Source organism: Muntiacus reevesi, chromosome 2 (genome assembly GCF_963930625.1).
Source record: "Muntiacus reevesi chromosome 2, mMunRee1.1, whole genome shotgun sequence".
NCBI classification, from domain to species: Eukaryota; Metazoa; Chordata; class Mammalia; order Artiodactyla; family Cervidae; genus Muntiacus; species Muntiacus reevesi.
The window spans coordinates 30,572,709-30,588,370 of NC_089250.1; the positions used below are offsets into that span (position 1 = coordinate 30,572,709).

The following is a 15,662-nucleotide window of genomic DNA, read 5'->3' on the forward strand; positions in this document are numbered from 1 at the left end:
TGAGTCTTACCCAGCACCTCAGTTTACTTCCTAAGAATGAATACATTTCCAACAGAGTCTGCAAAGGACACGGGAGAGAACACTACGGTTTTTATAGCAAAATATAGGTGCTAAGCTCCAGACAAGGGAGGGTTCTCTCTCAGTGTGTTTGGGGGGAAGGAGGGTGGGGTGGGTGGGGGAGGACAGGCAAATAGCAAAGGTGCTTCAGAGGAGGAGGAGGAAGCAGAGCATTCATCTTGTGTCTGCCAAACAGGCGGTCAAGGAGACACTCTCCGCAGAGAACAGTGGAGAGGCCCCAGACATACTGCGGCCAGTAGGGAAATCAGGTAAACTATTCAGTATCATTTCTATATCAAGTCAGACCCATCATCCAAACTTAGCGCTTTGCACTTGACCTCCCCCTGGTCCTTCCAGTCTCAAGGCACACATTAGGGCCTTCAAGATGCCTTCTCTGTCCCCAGATGGGTTAAGTGCCCCTAACCTTGCTGGCTGTTGGTCAACAAGAGCAGACTACTTCCTGTCTTGTCTTTCCCAGGGCTTGTGAGCCTCCGAGGAACCCTGACTATGTCTTGTTCCCTCCTGGATTTCCCATGTCTGGATCCTGGAGATGGTTGGTGTTTAGGGGATGAAGGGATGATGAACAATTTAATGAAACGAGGAAGGAATATGATTAGCAGTAGCAGAGGAAAAGGTGACCAATCTTCAGGGATCCAGCATCTTTTACATAACTCATTTGCATGATATTCAGACGTGTGTTACCTCCAAAAAGTCGTGTGTGCAGCCACTTGAGTCCTCGAGGCCAAATGAGTGAAAGAATAGGGAGATGGTGTGGTTGTGGGGGGCTGTGAGCACAGTTGTGCAGTCCACGTCACTGGTATAGTCACTTGGCCAGCCAGGACTCCGCAGGTTGCCAAATGCCTTCTTATATTCCCGATTGCAATCTTAGAGGAAAGACAGTAACGTAATTAATGTATGCATCCCAATAGTGCTCCTTCAACTTGACAGGAATAATTCAGGTAGATTATTAAATAGGAGCAAACTTCAGAAAAAAGCTAATCTAGCTCCTCCATTTACCTCTGAGATGACTGAGAACCTAAGACCTGAGGTAGACAGCGTGCTGGGCAAACACGTGCAGTGTCTTAACATAAAACACCCTAGTGTGAAATGTGAAACATGAAGACTCTCCTATGAAGACGAACGTTCTAGCACTCTCTGCACTTTTCTGATGACCCGGAGGTGGAGTTGGCTGATATTTAGACTCTGGACATACAGACTCTACCTCCAAGACAGAGTTTTGTATGAGGATGTTTCCTCAAATACTTGGATGAATTGTTCATTCTGATACAACTGGCAAATGATAGCTTTTGGCCATTTTTGGTAAAAACACCCTAAGTGTTTTTGTTTGTTTTAAGCAAAGGCAGCTTTGGTTTTAATCAAGCTTGAAACAAACATTACATAAAATGTCCTCTGGAAATCAATTTCTTGGTGACAGTGAACAAGTAACTCTTTCAAGGCTCCTTGGTTTTCCCAAAGTAATTTTCTAATACATAGTGATTTCTCTATGTGGTTAAGAGCATAATTAACATAGTAACTGGTATATTTTTTAATTAACAACATGAACTTAATACCCTGCATTCTCAACATTTTAATTAGTATTTCATTTTGCTTTAACTCCTCAGAAGCCAGCTTTAATCATCTACTAAATGGGGCTAGGCTTCTGGTAAAGTGGCTTCTTATTTCATGTGGGTATGGTTTGTGTCAACAAACCTTAATTTATTCACAGGAGTCAATTCTAGCAGTAATTGTAATAATGTCAGTTTTTCTGAATAAAAGAATAAATCCCCAAGCTCACCTGCAATCTGATAGGTAAAACCCACTCTAGAGTTTATATTGAAGACTTCTGATTTGAAAACGATGACTGCGGTGCTCGTAGAGGAGTAAAACGTGGGCACGGCTGACACATTTCCACTGCAGAAGCGAATTCCTGGGTTTCCATTACTCTGAAATGAAATGGAAGCCAAGGGTCAGTAAGTTTAGTTTCAAAAGAGAATAGGCCAGAGCAGAAATTAAACTGCATATAAAAATACAGTTTAAATATTCAACCACGGAGACTAATTATAGACTTTAAAGCACTCTGCAGTAAGATGTCACCTTGGCCATGGAATTGACAGATGTCTCACATCCGAGGGGTGGGTGAGAGGTGGAGAGGTTTCTGCTGAAACCACAGGGCAGCCATCTGCCTACTGAAAATAGGACCGTCCCCCTCACTCCAATTCCTCTCTAAGGGCTATGCTGTTGTTAGAGCTCAGCCCGGCTGCTGGAGCTCACTACAGTTCACCTGGGGCATCTCCATTGTTCAGAAACCCCTATGACTAACCAACAATGTTCCTGGCCCTCTCTCACCACCCTTTAGCAAACTTGCAGTGCCTGAGTGGCTCCTCAAACTGCAGCAAAACATTCCACATATTCCCAAGTGCCTCCACCAGGCCGCATCCTCAGTTCAGGATTCCTACACTCTAATCTCATCATTCTCTTTATGTCAACCACCTAGTCACATGATGTTGATGCCCAAATCCTCAGGTATTCTGCGACCATCACACTTTTATGGTCAACAATCCCTTCAACACCTTACCCCATGAGCAATTCAGACTGATCCATTTTTTTAAAAAACAAAACAACTTTTCTCTATTTTTTAAACCATGAATATAGTTCCCCTAGACTGGTACCAAATGGCTTCTTAACCAAACCCTCCAATTTGTTCTACACACAGATCCTGCTGACTATAGAAGTGCTTCTGCCTGGAGCACTGTAGGCAGAACCCCAGAGATGCACATCAAAAATTTTGGCTAATGGCCTGAAACTATCAGAACCTTGTTAATCGGCCATACTCCAATACAAAATGAAAAGTTTTTCTAAAATTCAAGTTAATAGGGGAATCAGTCTCTGCGAGTGGGGCCAAGAGCAGGCACTGTTTTGTTTAGTTTATTTTTAATTGGAGGACAATTGCTTTACAATGATGTGTTGGTTCCCACTGTACGACAGTGTGTGCGTGCATGTTACTTGCTCAGTCGTGTCCGACTCTTTGCAACCCCACGGACTGTAGCCCTCAGGCTCCTCTGTCCATGGAATTCTCCAGTCAAGAATACTGCAGTGGGTTGCCAGGCCCTTCTCCAGGTCAACAATGTGAATCAGCCATAAGGATACCTATGTCCCTACCTACTTGAGCCTCCCTCCCACTTCCCCATCCCAGCCCTCTAGGTCATTCCAGAGCACAGAGCTGAGCTCCCTGTGCGATACGGCAGGTTCCCACCAGCTCTATTTCACACATGGCAGTGTATATATGTCAGAGCTGCTCTCTCAGTTCATCCCACCTTCTCCTTCCCTCTCTGTGTCCACAGGTCTGTTCTCTACTTCAGGGCCAGGCACTTTTGCCAAGACACCCAGAAGTTAAGTAGGCACATGACCTACAGACCAAGTTCAGGTTTCTTAATGCCTATTAATAGAGGGTGTCATAAAAGGCTAAAAACCATGTGAGGCTGGAAGTGACTTCGAGAACTTATCCAGTAATGCCTTCATTACTTCAAAAGTTTTTGCAAGTTCTGATGGAAAGGTTATAGATGTTACTGTCATTCATACAACTGTTACCTCCAGTGGGTCCTGAAACTCTAAGTAGTTCTGGTTGCAGTCTTGAGAGTGCAGTTGAAATGCCCACACAGTTATCTCGACCTGCTGATGTAGGGGAGCTTCAATGACCCAAGTGCAGGTGGCAAGGGGGACATCTGGGTCTGATGAACTGGGTGACGAAATACTTTGTGGGCTCCGAGTTGCATTAAATGTTCCGCCACAAGGCACTGAGATGGGAAATAAGAAACAACTTAGAAGACATTTTACTTGTAACTCATCACACAAATAATATTTAAAATTCTATTTTCCTTGTTCTTCCAACCCAAAGGAGCTGTATTTATATCATTCTAGGAAGGATTTACATTATACATTCCTGACTAAGAATTGCACCAAATTTGTACCGTGGATTAAACACAAAGTAATTAATAGGGTGTTTACTAACTGACATTGAGCTTATATAGTAATTAACATTGAGTTTAGTAATTAACATTGAGGTTGGTAATTAACATTGAGTATAGATATAATCATTATTTTGAGTGCATAAATACACATGTGTTTCGTAACATGTAAAAATGTCTCAGTTTACTCACTGTCCATGATGGTATATGTAGCATTAAATCCTTCTCTTTCTAAACTCTGGTCACTGACAAATTGAACTGTAAGGAAGTTTCCAGAAGAGATAAAGGGGGCAGGTACTGTGGAACCACAGAATGTTCCAGCCAAGTTGGCATTTTCACTGTCCCCATCATATAACTGAAAAGAAAAACAGCTCATTAGCTATCCATTAGTCACAAAGAAGTTGCATATTTTACACTAAAATGCACATGAAGTTACAAGAGGTCATTAGTTAAGAATCTTACACTAATGTTCTTAATGCTGGTTTTAATTTAGGAACTGAATTGTTATTGAATCAATTACACTATAATGATTTTCAGTAAAAATCTAGTATGATGGCCTAAAATTTTTTCTCATTGGGAAAGTCATATCTGATTTAAAAAATAATGTGTCATTAGAGCCACAAACCCATCACCACCTTCACCTCTGTCCTCACTAACGGCGCAGGTCCAAGCCACTGCGACCTCTTGCCTGATTCTCATCACATCTTCCCATGGATGCCCTCGGTCCTGCTCTTGACCCTCTACTGTCTGTTTTCAACACACCAGTCAGAGGACATAGTTTAAGTGTTAGTCAGACCAGGTTGTTGCTCTGCTAAGAACTCTCCTAAGTCCTCCCCATCCACTCAAAGCCGTTAGTAGGGCCTCCGAGGCCTGATGGAACCTGCTCCCACTCCTGCTTCTGGACTTTGCCAACTTAATTGCCTCCACTGTGTTTGCTCTGCTCCTGGAGTGAAACAGGTGCTCCGGCATCCTTGCTATTGTATCTGCTGTTTCCTTTGCCTGCAATGTTCTCCTGTTTATTCACATGGCTTCATTCTTCATTCTTCATTCTGTTCTTTTAAGTCTTTACTCAAACATCACTGATGCAATAGACTTCCCTGACCACTCCCCTCCCCCATGTGAGATCTCAGTTTCCCCACCGGGGATCTAACCTGCATCACCTGCATTGGAAGCTGAAGTCTTAAGCACTGGGCCACCAGGGAAGCCCCCCAAGTCATCTTTGTGTCAGTTAATGGCTCAAGCCTAGCACCTCTGCCATCCTCGACTGCCCTGTCTCCTTCTGAACCCCCACCTATTCTGCTCCACCTTCAACCCCTATCCCCAGGGCTCCATCTTCAGTGCTCCCACAGTGGTCCTCCATCTATATATATACTGTTGTAACATTTCTCATAGCCCTGACTCCACAGAGCATTCTCCCCCGAGCTGCCTGAACATCTGTAAGCTTAGAACAGGCAAAGATCCTGCTTAGCCTGCAATGTCCCCAGGGATCTCACTGCATCTTCAGTTAAACCCACCCTCTTTAGCATGGTCTGCAAGCCCCCTCTGGTCTGGCCTGGGCTGCTTATCATGCTTGCCCATGCCTCTGAGGTATGCTGCGCTGAGTCACTCAGTCATGTCTGACTCCTTGTGACGCTATGGACTGGAGTCCACCAGGCTCCTCTGTCCACGGGGATTCTCCAGGCAAGAAAATTGGAGTGGGTTGCCATGCCCTTTTCCAGGGATCTTCCCGACCCAGGGATCGAACCCAGGTCTCCCTGTAACTCCTCCATCCCCTGGCAAGTCTCTCTGAGCTGTTCCTCCTGCTGGGAGTTCTCTCCTCAGCCCTTGGATGGCCCACTCATCATCATAGGGTCTCTGTTCAGATGCCACCCCCTCAGAGCCCAACCCTACCTAGGGAGCACTCCCCCAGTATCTTCCTGCTCTCTTTTCTAACTATAACAAGACCTACCTTGTTTATTGCTTATTTACTTCTTCTGGTCTCTCCCCCATGAAGCATATAAACCCCTGGGTGGGCGAGGGGACCTCTGTCTATTCCCTGTATGTCACTGGCATCCAGAAAAATCCCCAGGCACAGGAGCCTTCAGCAAATGTTGAAATTGTGAGTGTTTGTATTTCTTTCAAACACATCACTAGAAGACAAAGTATTCTCCATCTGAGTAATCCCTATTGCACTGCTAAAACAAATATCTGTGTGTGGATCCAAACATGGAACTGATAACAGAACCATGTTGTGCTATTAAGCCTCAGCATTACCATGATCCCTGACATTATTTTAAAATGCTGGGAATACATCAAACAGAAATGGTTAAAGTCTTGTCAAAATAAGCACAAAAATAAATTTCCCACTAGAGGGCACTGTGTCTCTTCTTGAACATGATTTTAATAACATTTTAGATTTTAGAGCTGAAAGAGACTGGGGGGCTGAGTTATCTAATCCCCTCATTTTACAGAAGAGCAGATTTGCCACGTTTTAGGCAACGTACTTTTTCTGGTAAACAAGTTAGGTTTTTATTATAACCATCGCTGACTGTATAAAATCATGTTCATATCAACAAGCGTTTTTATTCCTGGTGCTGTGTGCCAGGCCTCCGAGCTAGGTCCTGTCTATACAAGGATGCATAAGCACTTCCCATACCTTTAAGACACTAATTTGACTCAGAGATTAATGAGAAGAGGTTCATAAATTAAATATATGTGTGTGTGTGTGAATTATACATAAAATAGAGAAAATATGAGTGCTATAGGAGAAGAGTGCAGTGTATGAGGGGAGCTCACACGACTGAATCAGGACAGACCCCACACAGACGCCTGAACAGTAAGTAGAGCCCTTCCAGACCGACACGACTGGAAGGGCACCCCGGGCAGATGCATCAAGGTGTGGAAGGCCACAGAAAGACAAAAGGCCTGACTTGCTTCAACACCTCCCCGCCCTGTGACCCACCGGCCTGGAGATTAGGTGAGAGAACAGACATGGAGCCAGGGAGTTCACTGGGACAAGACTGATGCTTCATATGCTTCATGGGAAAAGCTTTGTATCTCCTACAGGAGTTGTAAGATCTGATTTGGGTTTTAAATGGATAAGTGGGCAAGGTGATAGAAAGAAATTACAGGAAGTCCCCAGCATACAATCGAGTTCCATTCCAAGAGTGCGTCTGTCAAGTCCAATTTGTTCATTAAGTCCAACAAAGTTGGCCGAGGTACCCTAATACAATCAGCTATGTAGTTTGGTACTGTATGAGGTTTATATAGCACAACAGTGGCATACAGGGGCTGGCACACACAGGCTCATCTTTGAAAGCTCACAGTTTGCAGGTCCGTTCGTAGAGGGCTTCCTGTACAACCATGCCCAGCCTTGAGCTGGTGTTCGCATTACTTCACTCACGGCCTCAGTGAGATTTCTCCTAATGGAGCTGGAACAGGACAGATGACAGAGGTTCTGGACTCCTGTGCAGGCCAGGCCAGGGTTTGTTCCCTGCTCTCCCATCCCTAACGATGCCACGTCTCCACCGTGAACTTGGCAGGGCGGCCCTGCAGAGGCTTGCAGGAAGTGCACCGTGCAGATGCAGGACTGCAGACGGGGACTCTTACTTGGACGAGGTCAGCAGTGGCGCCCTGAGGACCGCCCTGACGCCCCGCACCATCACCCGCAGCTGCGCAGTGCATTCTGGGAGCACGCGTCACTGCCATACCTGCCTAGACCTGGAGCTTGAATTAAGTTCTGGTCTTGTGGATGGAGAGAAGTGCTGAGAGGAGTTCCATGTTTTCTCAGCTTTTAAACCTCTTTCACGGTGGTGCAGGTTAGAATCTACTTACGACCCCGAAGGAACTGCAGAAATAATCTGGTGGAAGATAACTTCTGATGATAGCTACTGCCAGATCCTCCCTGATTAGAGCAGCTAAAGAAATTAGGGAAGGGAATTTGGGTGTTTTAACGTCTATGAATTTTTAATGCATGAGGACAAGAGGCTTTGATATTGGGCTTTAATTCTTTTTAAATTTAACTTCATAATTTTCCCTGGTGGCTCAGATGCTAAAGAATCTGCCTGCAATGCAGGAGATCCGAGTTCAATCCTTGGGTCAAGAAGATCCCCTGGAGAAGGGAATGGCAACCCACTCCAGTATTCTTGCCTGAAGAATTCCATGGACAAAGGAGCCTGGTGGGCTACAGTCCATGGGGTCGCAAAGAGTTGGACACACAACTGAGCAATTAACACTTTCATTTTCTTTTTCATAATTTTAGACATCAGTTTCCTTAGGACTTTGTCTCTGAACATTTTCCTGGGAATGTGATAACAGGGGAATTTTAATAGTCTTATTTGAAGACTCTCTATGTAGCATCTCAGAGTATCTCCATGAATTCTTTGATCTTACTGTGAAACTTCTGACAGAGTCTGCTGGACAACAGGCCTGGGTATAATTTGGAATGAGAATGAGAGTAGAGAGTAAATTTTTAGGTTTGGGGTTGAACTCAGATACTTTATAGAATCTTTTGGGGAAAATGTTATCTTGGTCCTAGTGGTTCTAGGTTTTTTATTATAACCACTGCTGCCTGTATAAAATCATGTTAATATCAACAAGCGTTTTTATTCTTGGTGCTGTGTGCCAGGCCTAGTGCTGTGTGCCTTGGCTCTAGAGCTTGGTCCAGGCTCTAGAAAAGCTTGCAAAGGAGCAATGAAGAGAATCAGCTCTAAATGCAGGCGTTTTTAATATAACAACAAAAGTAGTATTATTATATAAAATCAATAATATTACTAATATGATTATTATGTAATCTCAGGCTCTTTTCCAGTGCTTATGGCAGTGTTGGGAATATAGTAAGTACTCAAATTAACATTCATTGAATGAATGAATGGATAGTAGGTGCCATCTTATAAGGATGGGGACCTGATGCCTCCCTAATTACTGACCTTCTCCCCAAAACTGGACAGCCCCTTCCTCTCATGGCTGATCAGAGACTGATGGCTGAGCCCAGTGGGTTAAGACAAAGGTTTTCCATGAGAACAGTATCATCTCCTAGGGAATGTTTTGCAAAAGTGTGGTGTTTTTGGCTCATCGTGGTCTAAGGCTGAAACTGGCACTAAGTGTTTAGAAGTCAACTGCAGAATTCCAGCAAAATTCACAGGACAGGTGTGCACGGTGAAGATTTAGATATCCCACATACCTATGAATGTCCTGTCAGACACGTGTGCAAGAAAACTGTTTAAAATCATTTGATCCCAGAACCTAAGCTCATTCTGCATGTAAATACAAAAATATTTTGCACTGTTTTAGTAAGAACCAAGTTTCCAAGAAGGCAATTATTATATAAATTGAGGGAAGACTGTAGTTTGTTTTATTTAGAACTATTTGATTTGAATTTTGGAAATTCATATTGTGGATGGGTACTGCTATTATCTTTTAAGTTGCAAATAGAGCCTATGTACTCATACCAGTCCAAATTTCTATGTATGCATTTGTCATGATTCCACACATAGGAAGGATTTTAGTACTTAATCAAGTGACTTAGCATAGTCATGTCAGAGCATTTGCATGTTGATATACACACTATTTTATGGGTTTTCCTTTTATTTCTCCTTTTCAAAGCTTTTAGCATAATTGTAAATTTAAATTATATACATGGCTAGGCTATGGCACAGATGAGCTTTCACTTCAGATGGTCAAAGGATCATTAGACAATACTGGTTTTTCCAAGGGGCACTGACTGCATTGAGAAGAAGCTGGGCAGTGTTAGAAAGAAGCCCCTCCTTCTCCAGTTCCATGTTTCCTTGCAAAGGAATGTCAGTTATGGTCACAAAGCTGAGTCCTCTTTGCTGTGTCACTCACTGCTCTCCACAAAGGAATGACTTAACTGAGGAATAGGCTGGGGTTCAGAAGCGGGGCAGTCACCATGCAGCTTGCTGCCCCTCTTCACCCACTTCTCTGTGATAACCAATCACCCACTGGAAGCCTGCTTTTGTGCTGTTTCTCTGAAATTCAGCTCAGCCATCCCATCTAGAATGTCTTTCTGAACCCTGGAATAACAGCGCTCATACTTCGGTTGTTTTGCTCTATTCTTCTGTGTTGATCACATTTATTGGCTTTGCCATGTTATCAGTCTCATCCACTTACAGCTCCATGAGGGAGCTTATCTCTGATTCTCACACCTCAAGTGCCAGGCACAATGCCCAACACATAATCCTGCCACGTGACTCTTCAGGGAATGGATGTGATGTCAATTTCAACAGGAACCACTCAGTGAAATACATAATTCTCTACTTATTGCAGTTATCTTTTTGTTGTTACTACTGTTGTAGTTATTTTTCTTAGCCATCCTGGGTGGCTTGCAGGATCTTAGTTCCATGACCCAGGCTCTCGGTGGTGAAAGCCCAAATTCCTAACCACTGGACTGCTGGGAAGTCCCCTATTGCAGTTATGTTAATAACTTTCCAAGTCAACCCTTTCAAAACAATAATGATATAATTACAAATGAATAATGGATTTGGCATGTTTTCACTTAAATATCTACCTACAGAGTTAAATTAACTTTTCTAGAAACTGATTTGATTAGAATCTCTAAGAAACAGTCTAAAATGAGCCCAGTGTCCCATTTATCACAGTGAATCTCTTTAATAAAGGTACCTCCAGGCCTCACATTCCAAGAACTGTCCTGTGATCTGCCAGATTCATATAAACTGGAAACGGTGCCAATTGAGGGAAACTGCTTTCCCAAAAAGGAAAACAAAAGTAGATCTGAGCAGAATTTCTTTTAAAAAAGAAAGGGCATTTTATATTGAAGCCAGAGAATAACTCCTTGTTTTCAGTATTGTTATGTCTGTCCTAAATAACTTGAAAACATCTATAAAATTAATAGTTCTTTTATTAAAAAAAATTTTTTTGCCACCCCATACAGCCTGTGGGATTTTAGTTAGTTCTCCAACCAGAGATTGAACCTGGGCCCTCAGCAGTGAGAGCAGAGTCCTAACCACTGGACTGTCAGGGAGCTTCCAACAGTTCTTTTAATTGTATTACCAAATCACACATAGAAACATATCTCGAGAATAAATCCAGTCAGCTTCCTCCTGGCACAACCACATTCTAAACATCCCCCATGTATTTACATTCATAATAATGTATATGTAAATCAATTATTCATAATATTTTAAGATAAGGAGATCCTACAGCCTTCATGGCCATGCAGAGTCACCCAAAATGAGGAAAAAAGAAATAAATTTATTTACAAATTATATGACAGGCACAGTGCTAAATACTCTAACATACCTTATCTTTTATCCTCACAACAGTCTTGCAAGACAGGTACAATTGTGTGATTTTGTTTGTTCATTTTTCAACAGATGGAGTGATGAGAATCAGGGACATTAGGAAATTTGTCAGGTGGCAAAGTAGGGTTTGAGTTGAGTCCATATTACCTGCCCTGTAAATGTATTTATCCTTTGGTAAAATCAGCGCTCAAACAGCCCTAAAATCAGCTCATTGCTGCTCTGGCCACTCTGGTCTCATTCCAGACAGGAAGAATTCACCCCGAACTGACATTTCTTGTTACCTGTAGTCTTTCATGAATTCCTTCTGATCTGGCTTCTGTCCCAATACTTTATTTAAATGGTTGTCATCCAATCTAATGAGTTTTTCTTTATCTTAACCTTTCCTGGCCTCTAATTTACAATTTAATAGTACTGACCATCCATCCTTGGTAAAAGCCTTTTCTCCCTTGACTTCAGGGATAACTGCATTATTCCTGGTTGGCACACTTTTCTGTGACTTGTCTGTTTCTCATCCTGATTCTTCTGTTCTTTCCAGCTGTCTCACCCCGGACCTTTCGTGGAGTTGAGCGGGAGCCTGGCTGTTCAGTGCCGTGCTGTCTCTCTCAAAGAAAGCATCTCTCCTGATTTAAGAAACTCTCTTTGCTGCCTTCTCTCTATTTGTGTCGCTGCCCCCTTGCTGGAGCGCTGGCATTCTCTGTCCCCGGGCAATTTCACTTGTCAGCTGTGCCATCATCCAAATTAAACTTATTCCTGCAAAACCATGGCCTCCTCCTAAGAGTACTGACGTTCTTTTGGTCTTCTGGGCATGGCGCTTTTAACAGTAAAAATATAAGACCGTCTATAATTAAGTGGCCTAATAGCTCAGACAGTAAAGCGTCTGCCTACAATGGGGGAGACCCAGGGTTGATCCCTGGGTCGGGAAGATCCTCTGGAGAAGGAAATGGCAACCCACTCCAGTAGTCTTGCCTGGAAAATCCCATGGATGGAGAAGCCTGGTAGGCTACAGTCCATGGGGTTGCAAAGAGTCGGACGTGACTAAGCAACTTTTCTTTCTTTCCTATAATTAAGTGCTCAAATGTGTATTTTGTCTATGCCTTTTCCTCCCTTTTCTTTTAAAACCAATTTCTGCAAAATTTAAGATGATTTTTGAACTTAAGTTTCTCTCACATCCAACTTGTCATCTGCACTATCTCTGCACCCTCCTCACCTAAAGGTAATTTCTTCCTGGGCTCCTAACTACAGCCTCTCCCCGGAACATCCACCCAGAATGCTGAGTCATCTTTCTTAAATGCTGTTCTCATCTTATCACTCATTGGAAAACATGCAATCACTCCTTATTTCCAACTACATAAAATCTAAATGCACTAGCTTGATGTTCTAGATCCTTTATAATCTGGGCGTTTCTCCACCTATGCAGTCTTATTTCTTGCTCTGCTTTAACAATCTGCCCTGATAAAGTCAACATCTTCACTCATTCAACTTCAATGCCTTTTTTGTACGTCTGCCTCACCTAGAATGCCCTCTGTCCCAACTTGAATAAGGGTTCTTTTCATTCTCTGTATCTTTCTTGTTCGCACCAAATCATCATGACCCATCCTCCCTTTCAAACTTGCACATGGCTTCAAGCGTCGGCCCAGTGCACTTGAATATCAACTCTCCTGAACTACCTGGTGTTGATTCGCATCTATCATCCTTTAACTGTACAATCAACTTTAAGCTCCTCCTGAACAAAAATAGTGCCTTGTTGTTTACCCCCAAGAGTGTAGTGGTGTATATTGATTGATGCTGCTTGGCACTTTTAATCTAAATGCATATAGCCTGATAAATACAATGATTTAATATTAAAGAGTCATTTAAATATTAAAAAGTTTCTTGATTTACTTCTAATGGGACTTCAGAAGTAAGATATTTTTCACATATAAAAGTAACATATTAAATAAGTAAATATCCAAACTTCAAAAATAGATAAAGGAAGGAGTGATGATTTGCATATAGACACTGTCATTTTTTTTAGATTTTGCCTAAAATCCTTTGACAATGTCTTTCCAGATGATTCATCATGCCATAAATTGTCTCTTGACAAGGCTTGGAGGAACACTGAATCTTAATGTTAGAAGATACACAAAATTTTTGACTCATTCCTGTTAGAGATTATTTTGATGTGAAGATAGGGCAGTTGCAGTATCATTCATTACACCAGAGGACCCCCAACCCTTAGGCCATGGACTGGTACTGGTCCATGGCCTGTTAGGAACCAGGCCACACAGCAGGAGGTGAGCAGTGAGCAAGTGAGTGAAGCTTCATCTCTATTTACACCTGCTCTTCATAGCTCTCATCACTACCTGAGCTCCGCCTCTGATCGGCTGCAGGATTAGATTCTCATACGAACATGAACCCTAACCCCCAAAGTCAAGGCAGAATATCCTGAGATTGCCACAAAACAGAAATAAGAAAGAAAGTGAAGTTGCTCAGTCGTGTCCAACTCTTTGCGACCCCAAGGACTGTAGCCTACTAGGCTCCTCTGTCCATGGAATTTTCCAGGCAAGAATACTGGAGTGGGTTGCCATTTCCTTCTCCAGGGTATCTTTCCAACCCAGGGATTGAACCCAGGTCTCCCGCACTGCAGGCAGATGCTTTAGTATAATAAATATAATGCATTTGAATCATCCTGAAACCATCTTCTACTGCCCTCATCCATGGAAAAACTGTCTTCCATGAAACCCATCCCTGGTGCCAAAAAGGTTGGAGACTGCTGCTTTATATCATCAAAGAACAGGTCATTTAAACAATTAATAGTACTCACAACTTTCAGGACTGTATGTGTGGTATAAACTGGAATACATCATGAAAAGTCTGGATTAGAAGACTCTTGTTAAGGAACATAATAGCCTTACCTTGACATAATCATAAATGCATCTTCGCAAAGTAGTTGCTGCCTCCAGAGCAAATGTATGGAAAGTGAGTTTGATGAGTTTGTTCATGGGGGCAGTGATGAACCACACACAATTTAAATTCTTGTCATACCTCCCATTAGAATCAGAATCAGGGGAAGCAAAGGTATGATCTGAACCTGTTAGATAACCACCACATCCTTGCTGAGGCCCTGTGTTAAAATAAAAAAAGACACATCAATATGCAGAGCAAAGAAAGTGAATCTTAAATTTTATGTGGAGGATTTTTAAAATCATATAGTTTCTTTCTTCTGTCACACTTTGATGAACATTATCAGGTTGTTCACAGGCTTCATCGAGCTTATGCAAGCGCGGGTGCCCCCTGCCTTAGCTTCTTTGTTATTTATTTCCTCTTCAATTACTGATCTGTCAGCCTCTTCCAACTCACATCTAGTTGCCTACAAAAGTGGGTAAACAGATATGGTCCTACATGCATTTTTAGAATGCTTGATATGATTTACCGGAGTTTTTTCTACCCTTACAAAATCCAATTTTATACAAAATAAAGTATTTTGCATAACAAAACTGATGGAAACTGTGAACACGTTTTACCTTTATGTTCTGCTTTCATGAACACTATCAGATTGAAAACTGAATTTAAGAAGAATATCTCTCACATGCCAAGAAAATTGGCTCTCAAGATACCTTTTATTTAAATAGCCTGGTAGGAAGAGACTGAGAGGCATTTAACACTCCATTCCACTTAATATTAAACTGTACTCTATATTTGAGTCTTTCCTTTTCCAAAAATAGGGGGAAGCTGAAGAAGAAGAACTTTGAGAAACATCTACTTTGAAATGAAAACTCTGAAATTCAGAATAAAAATACAAAAGAGATAAAGAATACTGTCAGTGCTTAGCTATGAAAAAAAAAATATGACACAGACTCCTCAGCGCACAGGATTTAGTTTTTTTCACTCCACAGCCTAAGCTGATGCTTTGGAAAGGAAGAAAAACTTTATTGGTAATTTTGAAAGGAATACATGAGGCTGAATTAAGGTCAAAACAGCTCTAGGAGGAATGGAGATGAAATAGGCATTCAAAGTACTATTCATAAAGCTTGCAATCTACACAAATACTCAGCATTACAAGTTGCATAGCTAAATTCACTGACACTGGTCTTTCATTTATTTACCTGTCTCATTTCATTTATTAATACTAATATTAATGTTAATGTTAAAAGTGAAAGGGTTGCTTTTAACATTAGGGGGCGCTATGGTTCAGGACTTGGCTCTTTGCAGGAAAGGCAAACAATGGCTGCTGACATGGGATGCAAAAGCTATCAAAGGCTCAGAGCGTTTTCCAGCATAGGCGCCTTATTTAGTAAGTCAAGCTACCCTGTCATAGCTTCTAAGTCAAGTACAACTACAGACTATTTGCACGGTCAGGTGTTTCCTGGAGTTGAAATGCTTCCAAACGCCCAGTCCCTGA

General features: G+C 42.2%; 1 protein-coding gene across 1 annotated transcript in view; it reads right to left on the reverse strand.

The window, feature by feature from the left end:
• CUBN (cubilin) overlaps window positions 1-15,662 on the reverse strand; it is a 257,101-nt gene that overhangs the window by 11,054 nt on the left and 230,385 nt on the right. The window contains exons 60-64 of the mRNA XM_065921175.1: window positions 14,176-14,384; window positions 4,215-4,377; window positions 3,646-3,851; window positions 1,853-2,000; window positions 760-941 (exon numbers count right to left, since the gene is read on the reverse strand). Coding sequence (XP_065777247.1) covers window positions 760-941; window positions 1,853-2,000; window positions 3,646-3,851; window positions 4,215-4,377; window positions 14,176-14,384 — 908 coding nt within the window. The remainder of the gene's footprint in view (window positions 1-759; window positions 942-1,852; window positions 2,001-3,645; window positions 3,852-4,214; window positions 4,378-14,175; window positions 14,385-15,662) is intronic.